This window comes from Lichenostomus cassidix, unplaced genomic scaffold (assembly GCF_008360975.1).
Source record: "Lichenostomus cassidix isolate B80296 unplaced genomic scaffold, HeHo_3.0 HiC_scaffold_845, whole genome shotgun sequence".
NCBI lineage: Eukaryota > Metazoa > Chordata > Aves > Passeriformes > Meliphagidae > Lichenostomus > Lichenostomus cassidix.
The window spans coordinates 1-17970 of record NW_028147421.1 but is presented as its reverse complement, the minus strand read 5'-3'; the positions used below and the strand labels follow the sequence as shown (position 1 = coordinate 17970).

Below are 17970 nucleotides of genomic sequence, written 5' to 3'. Positions count from 1 at the left end.
GGGGACCATACGGGTGCAAACCACCTAGATATAACAAGGGACCTTCTGCCTATGATCCATATGCCAGGAGTGGTTTAGAAGAACAGAAGGGAGTTCCTTGTCAATTTGCAGATATACATGTGGAACAACCCGATGATCCAGGGTGGATAATTGGAAAAAAATGGGAGTTTAGACTTTGGATTCCAAGCAATAATCCCATTAACGAACCGGGAAATGGTCTCAGTCACGATCCGAAAGGCCTCTTTTACATAAAAAAAGAAATAGTCCTTCCAGACCCACAACCTATAAGTCCAAACACAGCAATCAATCCACGGAATATGCTACCAGAAACTAACATCACAGATTCAGATAATCTATGGAAATTAGTAAAAAATAGCTACTATGCTTTAAATGCTACTAATCCTAACCTAACACAACATTGCTGGCTTTGTTATAGCTCTAAACCACCCTTTTATGAAGCTATTGCTATTGATGGAAGAGAGACTAAAACCAATGACAGCAATCCTACCCAGTGTAAATGGAGAAGTGATTTAAATATAAGAACTGGAATCACCTTAGCACAAGTAACTGGAACTGGCACCTGCATCGGTCGAGTGCCACAAGAAAAACAAAGCCTGTGCAGTAAAATTGTGGAAAATCCTAACAATCAACAACCAGCTAAATGGTTGTTACCCGCAAAAAATGCACATTGGGTTTGTGCCAGTGTTGGAGTCACCCCGTGCATACCCTCGAATGCTTTTAAAACCACGGATCATTGCATTCAAGTCATGATTATTCCCCGACTTACTTACCACTCTAATGAATATGTGCTGGATCATCACATGATACCAGAACACCCTATAATAAAAAGAGAGCCGATCACAGCTATAACCATTGCCACTTTATTAACATTGGGAGCTACTGGAGCTAGCACTGGTATAGCTTCCCTCGTACAACAAGGAAAAGAGTTTTCCGCACTAAGAACAGCAGTTGATGAGGACCTTGTAAAAATCGAAAGTTCTATTACTGCGTTAGAAAGTTCTCTAAGATCTCTGTCTGAAGTTGTATTACAACACGGAAGGGGTTTAGAGGTTTTGTTCGCACATGAGGGTGGATTGTGTGTAGCTCTAAATGAAGAATGCTGTGTGTATGCTGACCATACTGGAGTAGCCCGAGATGCAATGGCAGAGCTACGAAAAGGACTAGAAAAGCGTAAACGAGAAAGAGAGGCCACACAAGCATGGTATGAAAATTGGTTCCAATCTTTTCCCTGGTTAACAACCTTACTATCCACTATTGCTGGACCCCTAATTATGTTAATCCTAGCCCTAACGTTTGGACCTTGCATTTTTAATCGTTTAATTACACTTGTTAAAAACCGTTTAGAAGCAGCACATCTATTGCCTATTACAATACAGTATGAGGACATTCCAGTTAATGAAGATTCGGCTCTCGAAGATGAAGATGACTTATAAACAAGTTAGTCATCACTGTCAGAGCCTAGATTATCATCCAGACAAATTCGTGAACTAAATGAACATGAGAGAGGGGGGATTGTAATAAATTACAATCAGTTTAGTTCACGAACTGTTTGAAAAAGGTGATAAGTCTTAAAATTGCCTTTCCTTTTATTTTTCTTTTTTTCTTTCTTTCTTTCTTTCTTTTTTTTTGCTGTTATAAAAACAAATCTTGTTAGGAACCCTGCCCAACCCCCATGAGGCAGATACAAAGGAATTTGGCTCAGGGGCCATAAAAAACCTCCCCCTGTGCAGCCCCTATGAGGCAGATACAAAAGGAATGTGGTTCAGGGGTCCATAAAAACCTCCCCCTGTGCAACCCCCACGGAGAGACCATCCCAGGAGGCCCAGTAACCATCACCCAACGCAGAGCACACCAGCCCAAGACGTCTCAACAGCCAATCAAGGATTCATGAAGAGACGCCAATCAAGACATACGGGGGGAGTGGGGTACTAAAGGGTTATAAAATTCAGTCCTCTGCAGGCCCGAAGCGCGGTGCATAGAGATATGCTTGAATCTCTGCCCGTCCAGCGCTGACTTGACTGATATCCGCTTGCTTTTAATTAATAAATTTTTTTAATTGGATCTACGTCTCTGATTGGATAATGAGGCTAAATTGATAACAGTCTATAATTTGTTTGTGGATTTGTTGGGTTTTTTGTTGTTGATCAGAAGGTTTATATATTTATGTCTCAAAGAGCACATAAGGTTCAAACTAAAAGATTGCGGGACATTGTAGATAAACGCTAAAAAAGATTTGGAATAATATCAGTTATATTGGAATAAGTGGTAGACAACTCAAATATCTGTGCAAACATGAGAAGAATAGATATTACTTCACTTAATTTGGGAGTGCTTTCTATAATTATGGTATAGGCTCAAAAATTATTGCCAACTCCTACTTCAGTACACTTATATTAAAATGTCTAAATCAAATAAATCACCATCAAACCCTTTAAATTCATTAATTTCAAATTTGCAAAACCTTCCTATGTGTGATGGTATTGCAGCCTCCTGAGTTCCTGAAGCCCTCACTCACCTCAGCTCAGTTTGGGCAGGAAGGGGATGGTTCTGTTTGTGAGATGTGGGGACAGGAGGAGGGAAGACTTTGTAAACGCTGTCACCAGGGCAGGGCTGTTTTCATTCATGGTGACAAGTGGTAGTACTTAACCTTTTTATTTACTGTGAATGAGATGCTGAAGGGCAAAACTTCTCAGGAAGAAGGACAAGTTTTACTTCCAAAGGAGGGTGAGTGAAGGGGAAAAGTGTCATTCGTCTTTCATGGAAGGTGTTTCACTTTTAACAATTTTTTTTTGCTGAAGATGTACCTAGACAGCACTGATTTAGAGCATTTTATCAGACTCTCGGAGTATCCTCACATCTGTTTTGCCGCATTTTCTCTCTCTGTTTCATTGTGAATGATTTCTCCTCCCCGGGTGGCTCCTGCTTGCAGCTCTCTGCTCAGTGGAGTCCCGTTTGCTCAGCAGGCCTTTGCAGCGAGTTATTCCCCAGCGTGTGGCTCTGCTGCCATCCCAAATCTGCGGTTTCACTGCCAGCCTGACTGAGACTGGGGAGCTGCTGGGCATGGCTGGAGAATTTCCCCCAGTCCCCTTCACTCACTGCCAAAATCCTCCAGCAATACTATGTTTACATTTGCTTATTGCTTGGAAAAACACAACTTCATGCTTATTTCAGTTTAAAAATTAAATTTATTGAAGATTGTTACACTTGCACTTCTGATATGTAAGTACACAAAAATCAACATACATTAAAAAATTAGATTTATTACAAATTGCTGCAACCACACTAAGAATTAATATACAAATATCAATTTAAGTTTAACAAAAATAATTTATTACATCATATATATATTATATTATATTATATTATATTATATTATGAAAATCTAGCACAAACATAAAAATAAAACCAGATGTAAATAAATAGAAATAGAAATCTAACTATACAAACATCAATCTACCTATCTAAATATCCATATATAATTATATAAATCTATAAATATATCCTGAAGGGATTTCAGAAGCCCAATCTCCACACGTTCTCCCTCTGTCTCTTCCTCCCGTGCAGCGCAGCCCTCCTGGTCAGGGACAGCAGATGAACATCTGGGAAGCAAAGGGAACACTGAGTCAATATCGGGACATTTCCCTGGGCAGCAGCTGCACTTGTGTGAGGGAAGAGAAAATCTCAGAGCCTCCCCAGCAGGGTGAGAAAGAAAAAGCAGGCTGAGCCTCAGCCCCAGCCTGCCTCACCAGCCCTGTGGCCTCACCCAGGCTCTCGGGGGGCAGCAGCAGCAGCTCCCTGTTCACTGCTCTTGCTGGTGCCCTTCAGCTTCTCCCTGATGGCTCTTGTCACTCTCCGATGTTCTTGAGGCATTTAGGGAAGCTGTGGCAAAATTGTACACACAGGAATTGGTGGAATGGCCTGGCAGAGCCACAGTCCTGGACCCCTCTGTGCTCCCTGCTGGCTCCCTCCATCCCCTCAGCCCTGCCATCCCCTCAGCAAACCCACAGCCCCCCCAGTTCCTTCAGACCCCCACAGTCCATTCTGACACATCGAGTCCCCTTAGACCTGCCACCCCCCTCAGCCTGTGCCACTACCCTGTGCCCTCAGCCCCCACCATCCCCTGCAGCTCACCCTGAACCCACAGCTCCACCATTCCCCTTTCCTCCCCCACACCCCTCAGCCCCACAGTCCCCTCAGCCCCACCAGCACCTCAAGCTCACTGTCCCTTCAGTGTCACCTCTCCTCCGCCCCCTCAGCCCCTCAGTCTCACCGTCCTTCAGCAGCTCCTCAGGGGACACCAGCTGCTCTCACTGCTCTAGGGACACCTGGGGACACCTGGAACTGCTGCTCCACCCGGGCCGGCCGCCAGCTCGGACCCAGCACGGGAAGAGGGGACAGAGGGGACACAGGGGGAAAAGCAAAAGATGAAATAGGAAGCAGAGCAGGGAAAGAGGTTAAAATGCAAACTAGGCCTACACAAATATCAATTCATGTACCTAAATATTCACATAACTCTAACTCTGCACATTTCTAAATATAACTTTATATATAAAAGTTACTCTAATTACATATAATTGTATCTATGCAAATTATAAATCTAACTACATATATATAAAACAATCACATCAATAATTATATACATATAAATGGATAGAAATCAAACTATACAGATTTGTAACTATAAGTATATATCCACACAATTCTGTAAATCTAGAATGAAACTATAAAGAGAAAAAAATGGAATTATTAATATATGTAAATGTAATATAAACAGAGGGATCCCACCTGTCTGATCTTCACAGGCTCTCCCTTGGTCTCCGTGTCCCACGCAGGGCAGCCCTCCTGGCGAGGTAGATCAGATGGATGTCTGGGAAACAAAGGGAACACTGAGTCAATATCTTGCCTTCATGAATGTTTCCCTTTGGAAGGAATTGTACTTCTGTCAAAGATTGTAAAAGATCGCCTGAAAGGCAAACCCTCACGTGGGAATTAGAGGCCTCCTCTTTACAGAAGAGGGATCCTTCCAAGTTTACTAAACTTCAGAACTTTTGGAGTATCCCAATAAAGTTGCAGCACCCACAGTGAAAATGGCACCCAGGGGAGCTTGAAACACACACAGTCCCAGCTCACACAAAGAACCCAGCCTTGGTCTTTCTCTGTGCTCACAGAGTGTCTTGGTTTGAAAACAAACCAGTGGGAGATCACAAGTCAAGATTGAAATTAAAAAAAAATGAAATAATACAAGGAAAAGCACTGACAAAGTCAGATACAACCTAACACCCTGTTAGGGTGGTAGTAGCAGTCCAACTGAAGCAGTCCAGTTGAAGCGTGATCCTGTGAAGGTCTAGTCTCCAGCTGAAGATCCAGTGGTAGCTCTGTCCTCTGGGAACCCAGTAGACAGGGCTAGCTCAGGCAGGCCAGGTTATATCCACGTGGGAACACCTGGCTCCTCCTCCTCGGCAGAGCATCTCACAATGGGATGAGATAAGTCCATGAGTCACACGGGTCCCTGATGGCCCATTGCCTGTCATGCGGGGTGGGTCATTAGCAAGTATATTACAATCTGATGGCCCATTGCCTGTCATCCGGAGTGGGTATAGCAGCCAATGCCCAAGAAATGGTAATAGACATTTAACTACATCAATATTGCAACCTAGGACACAGAGACACCTCAGTCCTCACTGAAATGGCTGAAGCTGAAGGGTGATGTGAGCTGAGTTACAAACCAGCACTGGTCCCTGGCATCTAAAAAGTGCTCTCTGCAGTGAGCAACAGCTCCTCCAAATCAACCAGCAGCTCTGGGATGAAGAGCTGGCAGGGAAAGAGCTCCCTACGAGGCCTGCAGGCTGCACCAGCTTTGCTCGAGAATGCAGATACAAAGTGCTCTCTCTCTCCTATTAGTTCTCACTAATCTGAGGAAATTTAAATTTTTCCTTTAGCTACTGCATTTGTGTTCTGCGATTTGTTTGGCCTCAGAGGTTCTACTGGTTGTATTTTTAATGTGTCTCACTACAGCTGTCACCAGACCTGTACTACATTGATTTAATGCTTTCAGACACAAAGCTCAGCCTTCTACTCTGACATTTTGTTGGCATTTTCCCCGGTTACTTCAAGAGTCACTCAGCGCTGCCTCCAGAGCACTGCCACCCTGCAGCAAACCTATCCATGCACTTCAGCTGGAAACTGGGACAGCCAGCTTGGTGACACAAGTGCCAGAAGGTCAGCTTTGTTCACTGCTCTCTTGCCACACCACAGGACTCAGGGTCAGTGCTGCCAGAGAAGCGTGGAGGGCAGGGCTCCACCGGGGAGGCTGTGCCAGTGCCCTGCTGGAACTCAAGGCACCAGGAAGCACCAAGCCTGCAGACAAGAACTCAACTCCTCTGATCTCCCTTCCTGCCACAGGCAGGCTCACAGCAGCCATCTCAGACCTCTCTCAACCAATGTAGGCTCTCTCCTTACCAAGCTCCTCGGGCTCCAGGGAACTGTTCCCATGGCTCACGGTGCCAGGCAAAGCTCTCTCTGCTGCAGCCATGTTCTCAGGCTCCCCTCCTGAAGACTCAGGGGCGACACCAGTGTTCCCCTTAAAAGAAAACCAGAAAGAAAGAAAACCCAAAGATCACTCACTGTTTTCTGCAGGGACACAGTAGTTCAGAGCCTGCAATATTTCTTTCTCTTGAGGAAGAAAATGCTTCTGAGGACTGGCTTGGGTGAGTTTACAGAAGACAAAAGTTCATCACACTTGGCAATACAATATGGACAATTCCAAAACATCTCATTCACTGCCTTGAATCTGCCTCTCCTCAATAGTAAATCTAGAGAAGGCAATGGGTCTGCATATTAAATCAAATAGAGAAATTCTTTGGCAAAGCTGTATAACAATATGCAAAAATGTCTGTGCCAATAGAGACACTGAACACTTCACGCAAGTCTGGAAAGAGGCAAGAGTTAAGAGAAAGTGCATTCCTATGTGAAAGATGGAATCTTTCAAACACAAGGACTAATGGTCCCTGATTGAATTGCACTTCAACACAGAAGAAGCCCCTGGGCTTCAAGGAGTCCTTAACCATTTCATGTGCAGCACCAACATTGTCCTTCCCTCCAATTCACAACTCACGGAGCCTCAGAACCAACACATCTGCTCCCTAAAGGCTCCAGGGCTCACTCACTTTCATCTCTTGCTCCTAACAAGGAGGTCTGGCCCCCAAAGGCAGTGGAGAAGATTGACTTCTCAAACCCAGTCCAGAAGCTGCCAAAGCTGACAAGGTTGAACGTGGGGTGACACTGAACACATGACGTGGGCACTAAGGAAGGAGTCCTGCCAGCTCCTGGCACAGGGATGTGCTCCTCCCTCCACAGCCCTGAGCACAACAGCCTCATCCAGGCTGCAGCTTTGCCAGGACTGGATGGGAACACACACGTCTTCCCACAGAGATGTCCAAGAGGAACATGACAAAGCTCTGGAACATGGAAAGCAAGACTGGCCAGTTTGCTCAGCTGAGGATTTCCCACATAGAAACTCGACTGGAGGCTACAGAGAGGACCAGAAAGCTGCAGCTGCAGCACATCCCCTCACACGGCTCTGGCAGTGCCTACACACACAGCAGGGCTCACACAGCAGCAGCAGCTGCAGCCCAGCCCTTGCTCTGCCTTGGCCTTCCAACCAAAAGGAGGCAGAGCCCACAGCTGGTGCTCTAACAGAGGCTCCTCTCACATGCTCCTCCCTGGGTGGGACACTTTGCCTTCAGGGGCAATTCTCCAAACACTCTCCTGTTTCACATCAAGCTAAGCTTGTTAGAACCTGCAAAGCATCACCAGGAATGATGCCCCTGCACTAGGGATTCTTCCCAGGAAAAGGAGAAAGGAGCACCTAAACTTGGCCAACACCTCTCATCCTCACTAAGGTTGAGCCCCCTTTTCCTTCCCTCCTCCTTTGCAAATCTTGCTTTACCAAGCAAATCCTTCCCTGTCCATTCACAGCTCAATTCAAGAAGCCTTTCCTTCTCAGCCATGCAACAACTTTCAAAAGCTCTCAGTCCAGCCCTTGTCATCTCTTTCCAATGCAGTTACCTGAGCAAAGGGAGACCTTTCAGGTGGGGAGTGGGAAATCATCTCCTCCAGCGTCTCAAGCACCAGGTCCAGAGTCAGTGGTGGCAATTCCTCTTCCCTAGGCTCATTCCATGGCCAGCTGGAGGCTGTCCATGCTGCACAACCAGCACTGCCAGTCGGAGCATCAGGAACTGAACTGCTCACTGTGGCTGCAAGAATCCAAACACTTGGGTCAGGCTCCAGAACAGAGCTTGGCACACAGAGCTCTACTGCTGCCTTGGATCAAACACCACAGGAAGCACACAGCAAACTCAATGCCAGAAATGTATTCCAACTTCCCAGGGGATTGGAAGACTGATTTCTTCCTCTTAAAAAGTATTTATTCTCATTGATGGGTATGTCTGGTAAAGTATGGACTGTAAAACTGATCTACGCACACACACACACACTAATACTTTGTAATCACAGCCTTTTCCATCTCCTCATCAGCTTGAGGATTTGGCTGCTTTGGAGTTTTGCTGAACAAAGAAAGTGGATCCCCCTTGGAAGAGCCCAGATCTGCAGACATGCAGGCTAAAATCAAAGTGGGATTGTATTGCAGAAAAGCAACCTTGTGGCTGAGGCTGTATTCTGCAGCTGCAACTGTTCTGGGGACACACAGAGCTCATTGAAATGCAATAAAAGTCTTTGCAGGAGAGACAATCTTGAAACTCTGCCATATCCTATCAGCGTCCTAGTTTGGCTTCACTCAAGAAAACAGGGGAGCTCACCAGACACTGAGCAGTTGAGGGCAAATGTTTTTTGCCTCAGTCTTTCTCCTCTACAGAGAGACTGTTTGGAAAACCCCCAGAAAATCCTCCAAATCTGGAGGAAGGACAGGAAAACCAGATAGAGATTGTTTTTGTTCTCAAGGTCCCCCTTCCTGGTCAACTTGACAATTTCTGTCTGATTCTCACTTGACATCTACCCATGACAGAGCACAGCAGAAAAATACTTTAAATGGTCTGTTGGCTGGAGCAGTTGGTAAAGCAAGGGTAGAAGTTCTTTCCCTACCTGATGGGCTGTAGGCTGGCAGGTGCTGCTCTGAAGATGTGCAGCTGCTGCTCTCTGGAAGGGTCCTGGAAGAGCTCAGATGGTCAATGCGGATTGTTGGAATGATGAGTTCATGCTGGCATTTAAATTCGCGTGTGTCTGGTTCCTCCAATGAATCCCCAAGAACTCCAGAGGTGGCAAACACTTTCTTGGGAGGCTCTGGGGAAGCCTCAGTGTCCTGATCAGCTGCACCTGTGCTGGAAGGGCCTGGAGGCAGCTCTGCATCCTCAGGTGAGGCAGCACTGAGATCTTGGCATGAGGGAGCTGAGTAGCAGTGAGGGAAGAAAGGGAGAAACAGAAGATTGGGTCACTATTGCTCCTTGCCTACATTTCCCTTGGCAGCAACTGGACATCTATCAGCAAACAGCTAACCTCAGATCCTCCCAAGTAGGGTGAGGAAGAAAAAAATCCCCACATGTTCTGGGGCTTTTCAAAAACCAATCCCCTGTCTATTTAGGTCTCACCTATTTGTTTAACTGTCAGGGAAGACTGTCCCCTGCCAGTTCCTCTGCAGGGATAGTCAAGAAGCCCAACAACCAGGTCTTTTCCCCTCTGCTCCAAAGGGACACAAAAACTTCATAATCACAACCTTTCCTACATGCCCATTAGCTTTTGGAGTTGGCTGTTTGAGTTTCTCATCCCAACACATGAGATTCACATCTCATCCACAGAGTGGATTCACCCTGGACAAGACCAGATCTTCAGGCAAACACTGAAATTCACCTGTGATTTTTATGCTAAAAAGCAACTTTGTGGCTCAGGCCATATTCTGCAGGTGCAACTGTTCTGCAAACACACAGAGCTCATTGAAATGGCACGGCCTGATGGGCACAACACACAGTCTTAAAAATCTGTGATATTCTATCACCATCCCAGTTTGGCTTCATTCAAAGACAGAGGGGAGCTCACCTAACACCGACCACTTGTCAGCCAAGATTTTTTGCCTTACACTTGCACCTCAGCAGAAAGGCTGTCTGGAAAATGCCCAGGAGACAAACCAAATCGGAAGAAATGTCAGGAAAAGCAGACCGAGAATTCTTTTGCATTCAAGGTTCCTTTTCCTAGTCAACTTGACACTTTTCTACCTCATTCTCACTTGACATCTACCCATGACAGAGCACTGCCAAAAAATAATTCAGTCACTTGGCAGGAGCTGTTGGAAAAGCAAGGGTAGAAGTTCTTTCCCTACCTGATGGGCTGTAGGCTGGCAGGTGCTGCTCTGATGATCTGCAGCTGCTGCTCTCTGGAAGGGCCCTGGAAACGCTCGGATGGTCAATGCGAACCAGGCGAACCATGAGCTCAGGGTGGTGTTTTAGGTCCATACGGACCAGTGGAATGGTGAGACGCTTCAGCTGGAATTTGCGTCTGAGTGATTCCTCTGATGAATCCCCCAGAACTCCAGAGGTGGGAACTGATTTCTTGGCAGGCAGTGGGGAGGCCTCAGAGTCTTCAGCACCTGCACATCGTCGCCTGGAAGGGCCTGGAGGCAGCTCTGCATCCTCAGGTGAGGCAGCTCTGAGGTCCTGGCATGAGGGAGCTAAGTAGCAATGAGAGAAGAAGAAAGGAAGCAAAGGGAAGATTGGGTCACTATTGCTCCTGGGCTTCGTTCCCCTTGGCAGCAACTGTGCTTTTTACATCAAGGCAAAAACTCAGACCCAACTAAGCAGGGTGAGGAAGAAAAAACATCCCCACATGTTCTGCAACAACCAATTCCTTGTCTGTTTAGCTCTTGCCTATTCGTTTAACCGCCTGGGAAAACTTTCCCCTGGCAGTTCCTCGGCCGGAGGCAATTGCCAGAATCCCAACTGCCAGGTCTCTCCCCCTCTGCTCCAAAGGGACAGGAGGCTCCCTGCAGCTGGGCCTGGCCACCATCGAGCCCTCGGCACTCACACGCACTCACGGAGAGCTCCCCAAGCGTGCCCGTGGCCGGGCAAGGAGCAGCGGCAGCCACGGCGCGGGGCTGGGCCAGCTGCAGGCCGAGCGGGCCAGGCTGCTGTGAGCGCAGCCCCGGCGGGACTGTCCCGCAGCCCCCGGCAGCCCGGGGGACACGGCACGGCACGGCACGGCACGGCACGGCACGGCACGGCACAACACAGCACAGCTGCCTTGCCCAAGCACAGACAGCCCCTGGGCCAGCCGGGCAGCTGCGCTGAGCAGCCCCAGCACGGGCAGTGCCCACGGCCAAAGCCCGCGCCACCCTCGCTGCCAGCCCGGCTTACCGGCCCCGCGGAGCTGCTGCAAGCGGCTGCGCTGGCGGCTGCGCACCTCCTTGCTGCACCTCCTTGGCGCACCTCCTCGGCTGGCCTTGCTCCGGCGCTCGATGCGGAGCAGGAGGTCGGGGCGGTCGCGGCGAAAGATTGGATTCCTGAAGTGGAGCCAGCTGCCGCCCTCGCTCGCCACCTTGTGGAAGCCGTACAGGTGGAGCTGTCGCACGAAGCTGCTGAAGTGCGTGGCTTTGAAGGTGCCCGGGGCCGCCGCCGCCCCCTCGCCGCCCAGCCCGCGGGCGCCGGCCGGGCTGAGCAGCTCCCGCTCGAAGAGCGAGCGCTCGACGAGCAGCCCCCGGGCCAGGCTGTCCCAGCGCACGGAGCGGACGCGGGGGCTGTTCACCAGGTGCCACAGCTTGGCGGGGAAGGTGCGGGCGCTGAGCCCCGAGGGCAGAGGGGGCTGCTGCATGGCGGCGCCGCTCACCGACTGGGGCAACAACGCCTCAGCGCAACGGCCGCGGCGCGGGCAGGACTTGGCGGGGACGAGCGACGAGCGACACGAGCCAGAGAGGCACAGCGCGGGCACAGCGCGGCCGTTTCGCTCCCGGGGCGCTGGCCGGGCTCGGCGGGGCGGGCAAAGCCCCTTGCGAGGCTGCTGGCAGCAGTGGCGACCTCTCTCCCCGCGCTGCATCCCATCCCCGGGTCACCTGGGGTGACAGAAGGAAAGGACATTGCTCTGTCTTGCCTGCCGAAAGGATGAAGAGGAGACACTTGAAGACGTTCCTTTTGCCTCTTTCCCAGCCAGCTGGCATGTTCTTTCTCCTCATCCCTGCCTGTCAGCAAGGGGCAGCAGTTTTGTCAGCATGCTCATCAAAGCTGAACTGCTGCCCCTAGGATGGATGTTGCTTTAGCCAAGGGATGAATGGCTTCCAGTTGGAGTCAGCTCACGCTGGTGTCTCCACAAGAGGCTGTGCCTTTTGCTTTCCTCAGGAATCATTTCTTGTCTTCCTGTCTTCCCCCATCTGGGGAGAGTAACAGTGAAAACCCCTCCTGCAGCCAAGTCTAGCCAATGCAGACTGCTCACAGAGCACATCTTGCGATGGAAAGAGACTCCTCTGGGTTGGTGTTGGGAGGTGGAGGGGGAAGGTTTGTCCTGTGCTCACTTGAAGTCTTGTTGTGCAGCTGTTTTGCTCTGGCAGATAGACACCAGGGATGTATATCCAAGCCTTGCAGGTTCATTCATGAGCTTCCTGAGAGACCAAGGAGACTGAGGGATTGTTCTGTGAGGGCAGAAATTTCCATCTGGGAACTTTTTCAAACACTGAATTTTTTTTTCCTTCCCAAATATTGCCATAATGTTTTGCTTCCAGAGAATCTTTTCCTTCTCTTTGGTGAACTTCCCTGTGCTGCCCTCCCAAATCTGGCCATTTCCCAGGATTCCTTCCCAAACTCAGGAGTATCCCAATGGCCTTCCCTCTCCAGCTGGAACAGAAGGAAGCCCAGAGTTTGCTGTTGTGAGAGAGGAGTTTCTCTTTCTGCCTTGCTTTCCATTTGGGGTCAGTTTGTGTGCATTCATTTGATCAAGGAAGGTTTAAACTTGGAAGGAGTTGTGTTTCAAACTGCTCCATCCTCAGGGTCTTCTGTGGATATCCTTGCACAAAAGGCATCTTGGTGTGAGCTCCCAGTATCCAGGTTAAGGAAGGAGGTTGATATTTCAGGGTTGTTGCTGCTGAAAACATTTGTTTTCCTCTAGGAGCAAGGAGCTGGGAGTGGATACTTTTCTCACCTGCCTGCAGAAGAGGAAGTTGGAAAGTGGCAATTTTGTTTGAGGAGGTGGCCATCGGCAGTGTTCTCCCAGAGATGGGCTGGCAGAGAGGCAGCAGGGGAGATTTCAGACAGGAGCAGCAGCCCCTGCCTGGGTCATGCTGCAGGGAACCCCAGGAGGGAGGTGTGAGAAGGGTTGTTTCTCTTTGTGCACATCAGCGATTTTCTCCGATTTCAAAAGAAAAGGTGGGAAGACTCTCAGGTGTTGTGCTCAACTGGCTGTGTGTTTTATTTGATGGTGGGTGGGAGACACAGATGCAGAAACCAGCTGAGGTAATAATGTCATTTACTATAATGCAAAAATTAAAAAAAAATCAGAAATGGATAAGGCAAGCAATGCACCTCATCATTACTACATGAGGTTGCCTCTAGTGATGAAGGAAGACATCACCAGATACCCAAATCCTTTCCCCTCATCCAGACCTGCACATCAGCTGGGGGAAGCTGTCCCAGCAAAGCCCTGCAGAGCCACGGCTGTACCTGGGAAATGCTGCAGTGCCTCCACCTTTGCTGGCCACGAGGCTTCCGAGTGCACTGTGAGAGCAGCCTGGCTGTGATGGTGCTGAACGACCAACCTGACAGAACTTGTAGTGTGGGGACATCTGACTTCACTCTCCTCTTGGTTTTCTCCCCTTGAGAGAGGAGGGGTAAAAAACCTCAAGGAGAAAAACCTCAAGGTTCCTCAAGGAGGAACCAAGGGAGTTGTTTTGGATCCTTCAGCCTCATACAGGGCCAGATGTGGCCTTGTCTGGATTATTCTGAATGTGGAAAGGTAAATACCTGTTTCAGCAGTGAGTAGATACCTAGATCATAATGCTACTAATATTTGGTTAATGAGCAGATATATATATATATATATATATATATCAATCATTCTGTAAACTCACCCATGCCAGTTCTCAGAAGCATTTTCTTCCTCAAGAGAAAGAAATATTGCAGGCTCTGAACTATTGTGTCCCTGTGGAAAACAGTGATCTTTGGGGTTTTTTTCCTTCTGGTTTTCTTTCAAGGTGTCAAGGTTTGAGATTTTGGTAAGATCATTGGTTTCCTAAATTGTATTATTCTGCCTAGCTTATAGGTACCTTTCTTAACTTGCATTTTAGCTATTTTTATAGTTTTTGCAAGCATTTACCCCATAATTGCATTTTAGCTTTTATAGTTTTGCAATTAAGCCTTTTTTTGTGTGTGTATGTCAATCTATTCTAGGTTTGTATGTTTGTTATTTTCTGCGTCTAATAAATGGTATTTTAAATCATATTAGACTAATTGGCCAAATATTGGTCCACCAAGGGACCGAGTCTTGGGGTGCTAGCTACCCTGACCTGTTGCCAGAAGCCTGGCAATCCATGATTTCCCATGATTTGGCCAATCCAGGATTTCCTACTATTTGGCCAAACCATGATTTCTCCCGATGTGGCTAATCCATGATTTCCCAGGAATTTCCATTATTTGGTCATTCCAGGATTTCCCAATATTTGACCAATCCATGATTTCCCAATATTTGACCAATCCATGATTTCCCATGATTTGACCAATCTATGATTTCCCATGATTTGGCCATTCCATGTTTTCCCGTGATTTCCCACGATTTGGGTAATCCATGATTTCCCATGATTTGTTCAATCCATGATTTCCCATGATTTCCTGTGATTTGACCAATCCATGATTTCCCAGGATTTCCCATGATTTGATCAATATGTAACTTCCCATGATTTGTTCAATCCATGATTTCCCAGGATTTCCCATGATTTGACCAATCCACGATTTGGCCAATCCATGATTTCCCAGGATTTGGTCAGTTCTTAATTTCCCATGATTCGGCAAATCCACAATTTCCAACAATTTGGCCAATCCACGATTTCCCATTATTTCATCAATCCAGGATTTCCCATGATTTCCCACAATTTGGCCAAGCCATGATTTCCCACGATTTGACCAATCCAGGATTTCCCATGATTTCCCATAATTTCCCGTGATTTGTTCAATCCATGATTTCCTGTGATTTGCCCAATCCATGATTTCCCAGGATTTGGCCAGTCCAGGATTTCCCATGATTTAGCCAATCCATGATTTAGCTAAACCATGATTTCCCATGATTTCCCAATATTTGGCCATTCCCTGATTTCCCACGATTTGGCCAATCCATGATTTCCCACGATTTCTTCAATCCATGATTTCGCACGATTTGACCAATCCATGATTTCCCAGGATTTCCCATGATTTGATCAATATGTAACTTCCCATGATTTGACCAATCCATGATTTCCCAGGATTTCCCATGATTTGGCCAATCCACGATTTGGTCAGTCCACAATTTCCCACGATTTGGTCAGTCCACGATTTCCCATGATTTGGTCAGTCCACAATTTCCCATGATTTGGTCAGTCCATGATTTCCCATGATTTGGTCAGTCCACGATTTCCCATGATTTGGTCAATCCACGATTTCCCACGATTTGGTCAGTCCACGATTTCCCATGATTTGGTCAGTCCACGATTTCCCATGATTTGGTCAGTCCACGATTTCCCACGATTTGGTCAGTCCACGATTTCCCATGATTTGGTCAGTCCACAATTTCCCATGATTTGGCCAATCCACGATTTCCCAGGATTTCCCATGATTTGGTCAGTCCACGATTTCCCATGATTTGGCCAGTCCACAATTTCCCATGATTTGGTCAGTCCATGATTTCCCAGGATTTGGGATTCAATTGTATTTAACTGTGAACATTTAACTTGTGTTAGTTTAAATTTAAGTGGTAATAAATATTGTTTAATTGCATTAACTTTAAATTGTATGAATTTAAATGATTCAGGTTGCATTCATTTGTCTTTACTTGTAATAGTTTTAAATGGTATGAATTTAAACTTGTATTGTGTTAAACTGTATTTTATTGTATGAATTCGAGTTGCATTAGTTTAAATGGCATTGTCAAAAAATTAGTTACAATTAGTTTAAATTATTGACAAAAAATTAGTTCCATTAGTTTAAATGAAACAGTCAAAAATTCCCGGGAGAAACAAGAAAACTTCAAAGGAAACCAAATTTCCAGGAGAAAAAACCGAATTTCGAGGAGAAAAAAACAAATTTTCAGGAGAAAAAACCGAATTTCGAGGAGAAAAACCCGAATTTTCAGGAGAAAAAACCGAATTTCGAGGAGAAAAAACCCCAATTCCCCCAGGAATGGCCCCGTGGATCCTCTGCAGTTTCGTGTCCATCCCTTGGCTGTATCGAAATCGGCCGAAATCCGCTTTTCCCGGGCGTTTCCAGGTGTTTTCCAGATGTTTTCCAGATGTTTTCCCTTCCCGAACACCCCGCTGACAGAGCCCGCCACGCCGCCGTAAAGCGCGGCCCCGCCGCGTCGCAACCCCTCCCGCCACACCGCCGTAAAGCACAGCGGCGGCGCCATTCCCGGCATTCCCCGCGCCGCCCTCAGCCGCCGCCGCTCCGGTGAGTCCCGGGATTGGGAGGGGCGGGGGGATCGCAGCGGGACCGGGATGGGCCGGGAGAGCCCCGGGAGAGCCCCGGGAGAGCCGCGGGAGGGGCCGGGATCGTCCTGAGCCGCCGTGCCGCCCGCAGGTCCCGGATCGCCCCGCGCCCGGCAGAGGAAATGGTGAGGGAATGGCTGCTCCCCCCCATCGGCGGGAATGGAACAGGCCGGGCCTGGGACATCCCCCCCACCTCCCAGTGCTCCCAGTGCATCCCAGTGACCTCCCAGTGCATCCCAGTGACCTCCCAGTGCATCCCAGTTATCTCCCAGTGCATCCCAGTGCATCCCAGTGACCTCCCAGTGCATCCCAGTGACCTCCCAGTGCATCCCAGTGCATCCCAGTGACCTCCCAGTGCATCCCAGTGACCTCCCAGTGCATCCCAGTGACCTCCCAGTGCATCCCAGTGACCTCCCAGTGCATCCCAGTGCATCCCAGTTACCTCCCAGTGCATCCCAGTGACCTCCCAGTGCATCCCAGTGACCTCCCAGTACATCCCAGTGCATCCCAGTGCATCCCAGTGACCTCCCAGTGCATCCCAGTGACCTCCCAGTGCATCCCAGTGACCTCCCAGTGCATCCCAGTGACCTCCCAGTGCATCCCAGTGACCTCCCAGTGCATCCCAGTGCATCCCAGTGACCTCCCAGTGCATCCCAGTGACCTCCCAGTGCATCCCAGTGCATCCCAGTGCATCCCAGTGACCTCCCAGTGCATCCCAGTGCATCCCAGTGACCTCCCAGTGCATCCCAGTGACCTCCCAGTGCTCCCAGTGCATCCCAGTGACCTCCCAGTGCATCCCAGTGCATCCCAGTGCATCCCAGTGAGCTCCCAGTGCTCCCAGTGACCTCCCAGTGCATCCCAGTGACCTCCCAGTGCATCCCAGTGAGCTCCCAGTGCTCCCAGTGACCTCCCAGTGCATCCCAGTGACCTCCCAGTGCATCCCAGTGACCTCCCAGTGCTCCCAGTGCATCCCAGTGACCTCCCAGTGCATCCCAGTTACCTCCCAGTGCATCCCAGTGCATCCCAGTGACCTCCCAGTGCATCCCAGTGACCTCCCAGTGCATCCCAGTGACCTCCCAGTGCATCCCAGTGCATCCCAGTGACCTCCCAGTGCATCCCAGTGCATCCCAGTGTATCCCAGTTACCTCCCAGTGCATCCCAGTTCATCCCAGTCCATCCCAGTGCTCCCAGTGCTCCCAGTGACCTCCCAGTACATCCCAGTGCATCCCAGTGACCTCCCAGTGACTTCCCAGTTGCTCCCATTGCATCCCAGTAACCTCCCAGTACATCCCAGT

General features: G+C 48.6%; 1 protein-coding gene across 1 annotated transcript; it reads right to left on the bottom strand.

Annotated features, from left to right (window-relative positions):
• Window positions 1-3392: 3392 nt before the first annotated feature.
• On the bottom strand, window positions 3393-11878 carry LOC146423212 (uncharacterized). Its single transcript, XM_085045034.1, has 8 exons — window positions 11379-11878; window positions 10349-10696; window positions 9352-9423; window positions 8089-8276; window positions 6481-6601; window positions 4292-4888; window positions 3785-3900; window positions 3393-3620 (listed from the first exon to the last, which is right to left on the bottom strand). Exons 1-6 carry the CDS (start codon window positions 11830-11832, stop codon window positions 4818-4820), a joined length of 1254 nt encoding a protein of 417 aa, XP_084901160.1. The 5' UTR covers window positions 11833-11878; the 3' UTR covers window positions 3393-3620; window positions 3785-3900; window positions 4292-4817.
• Window positions 11879-17970: the final 6092 nt, after the last annotated feature.

Coding starts and splice junctions, on each gene's coding strand:
- LOC146423212 (XM_085045034.1), bottom strand. CDS start 11,832: ATGCAGCAGCCCCCTCTGCCCTCGGGGCTCAGCGCCCGCACCTTCCCC. Junction 10,697..11,378: donor GCAGCAGCTCCGCGGGGCCG/GTAAGCCGGGCT, acceptor ATTGCTACTTAG/CTCCCTCATGCCAGGACCTC. Junction 6,602..8,088: donor AAAGGTCTCCCTTTGCTCAG/GTAACTGCATTG, acceptor TTTTCTTTTAAG/GGGAACACTGGTGTCGCCCC.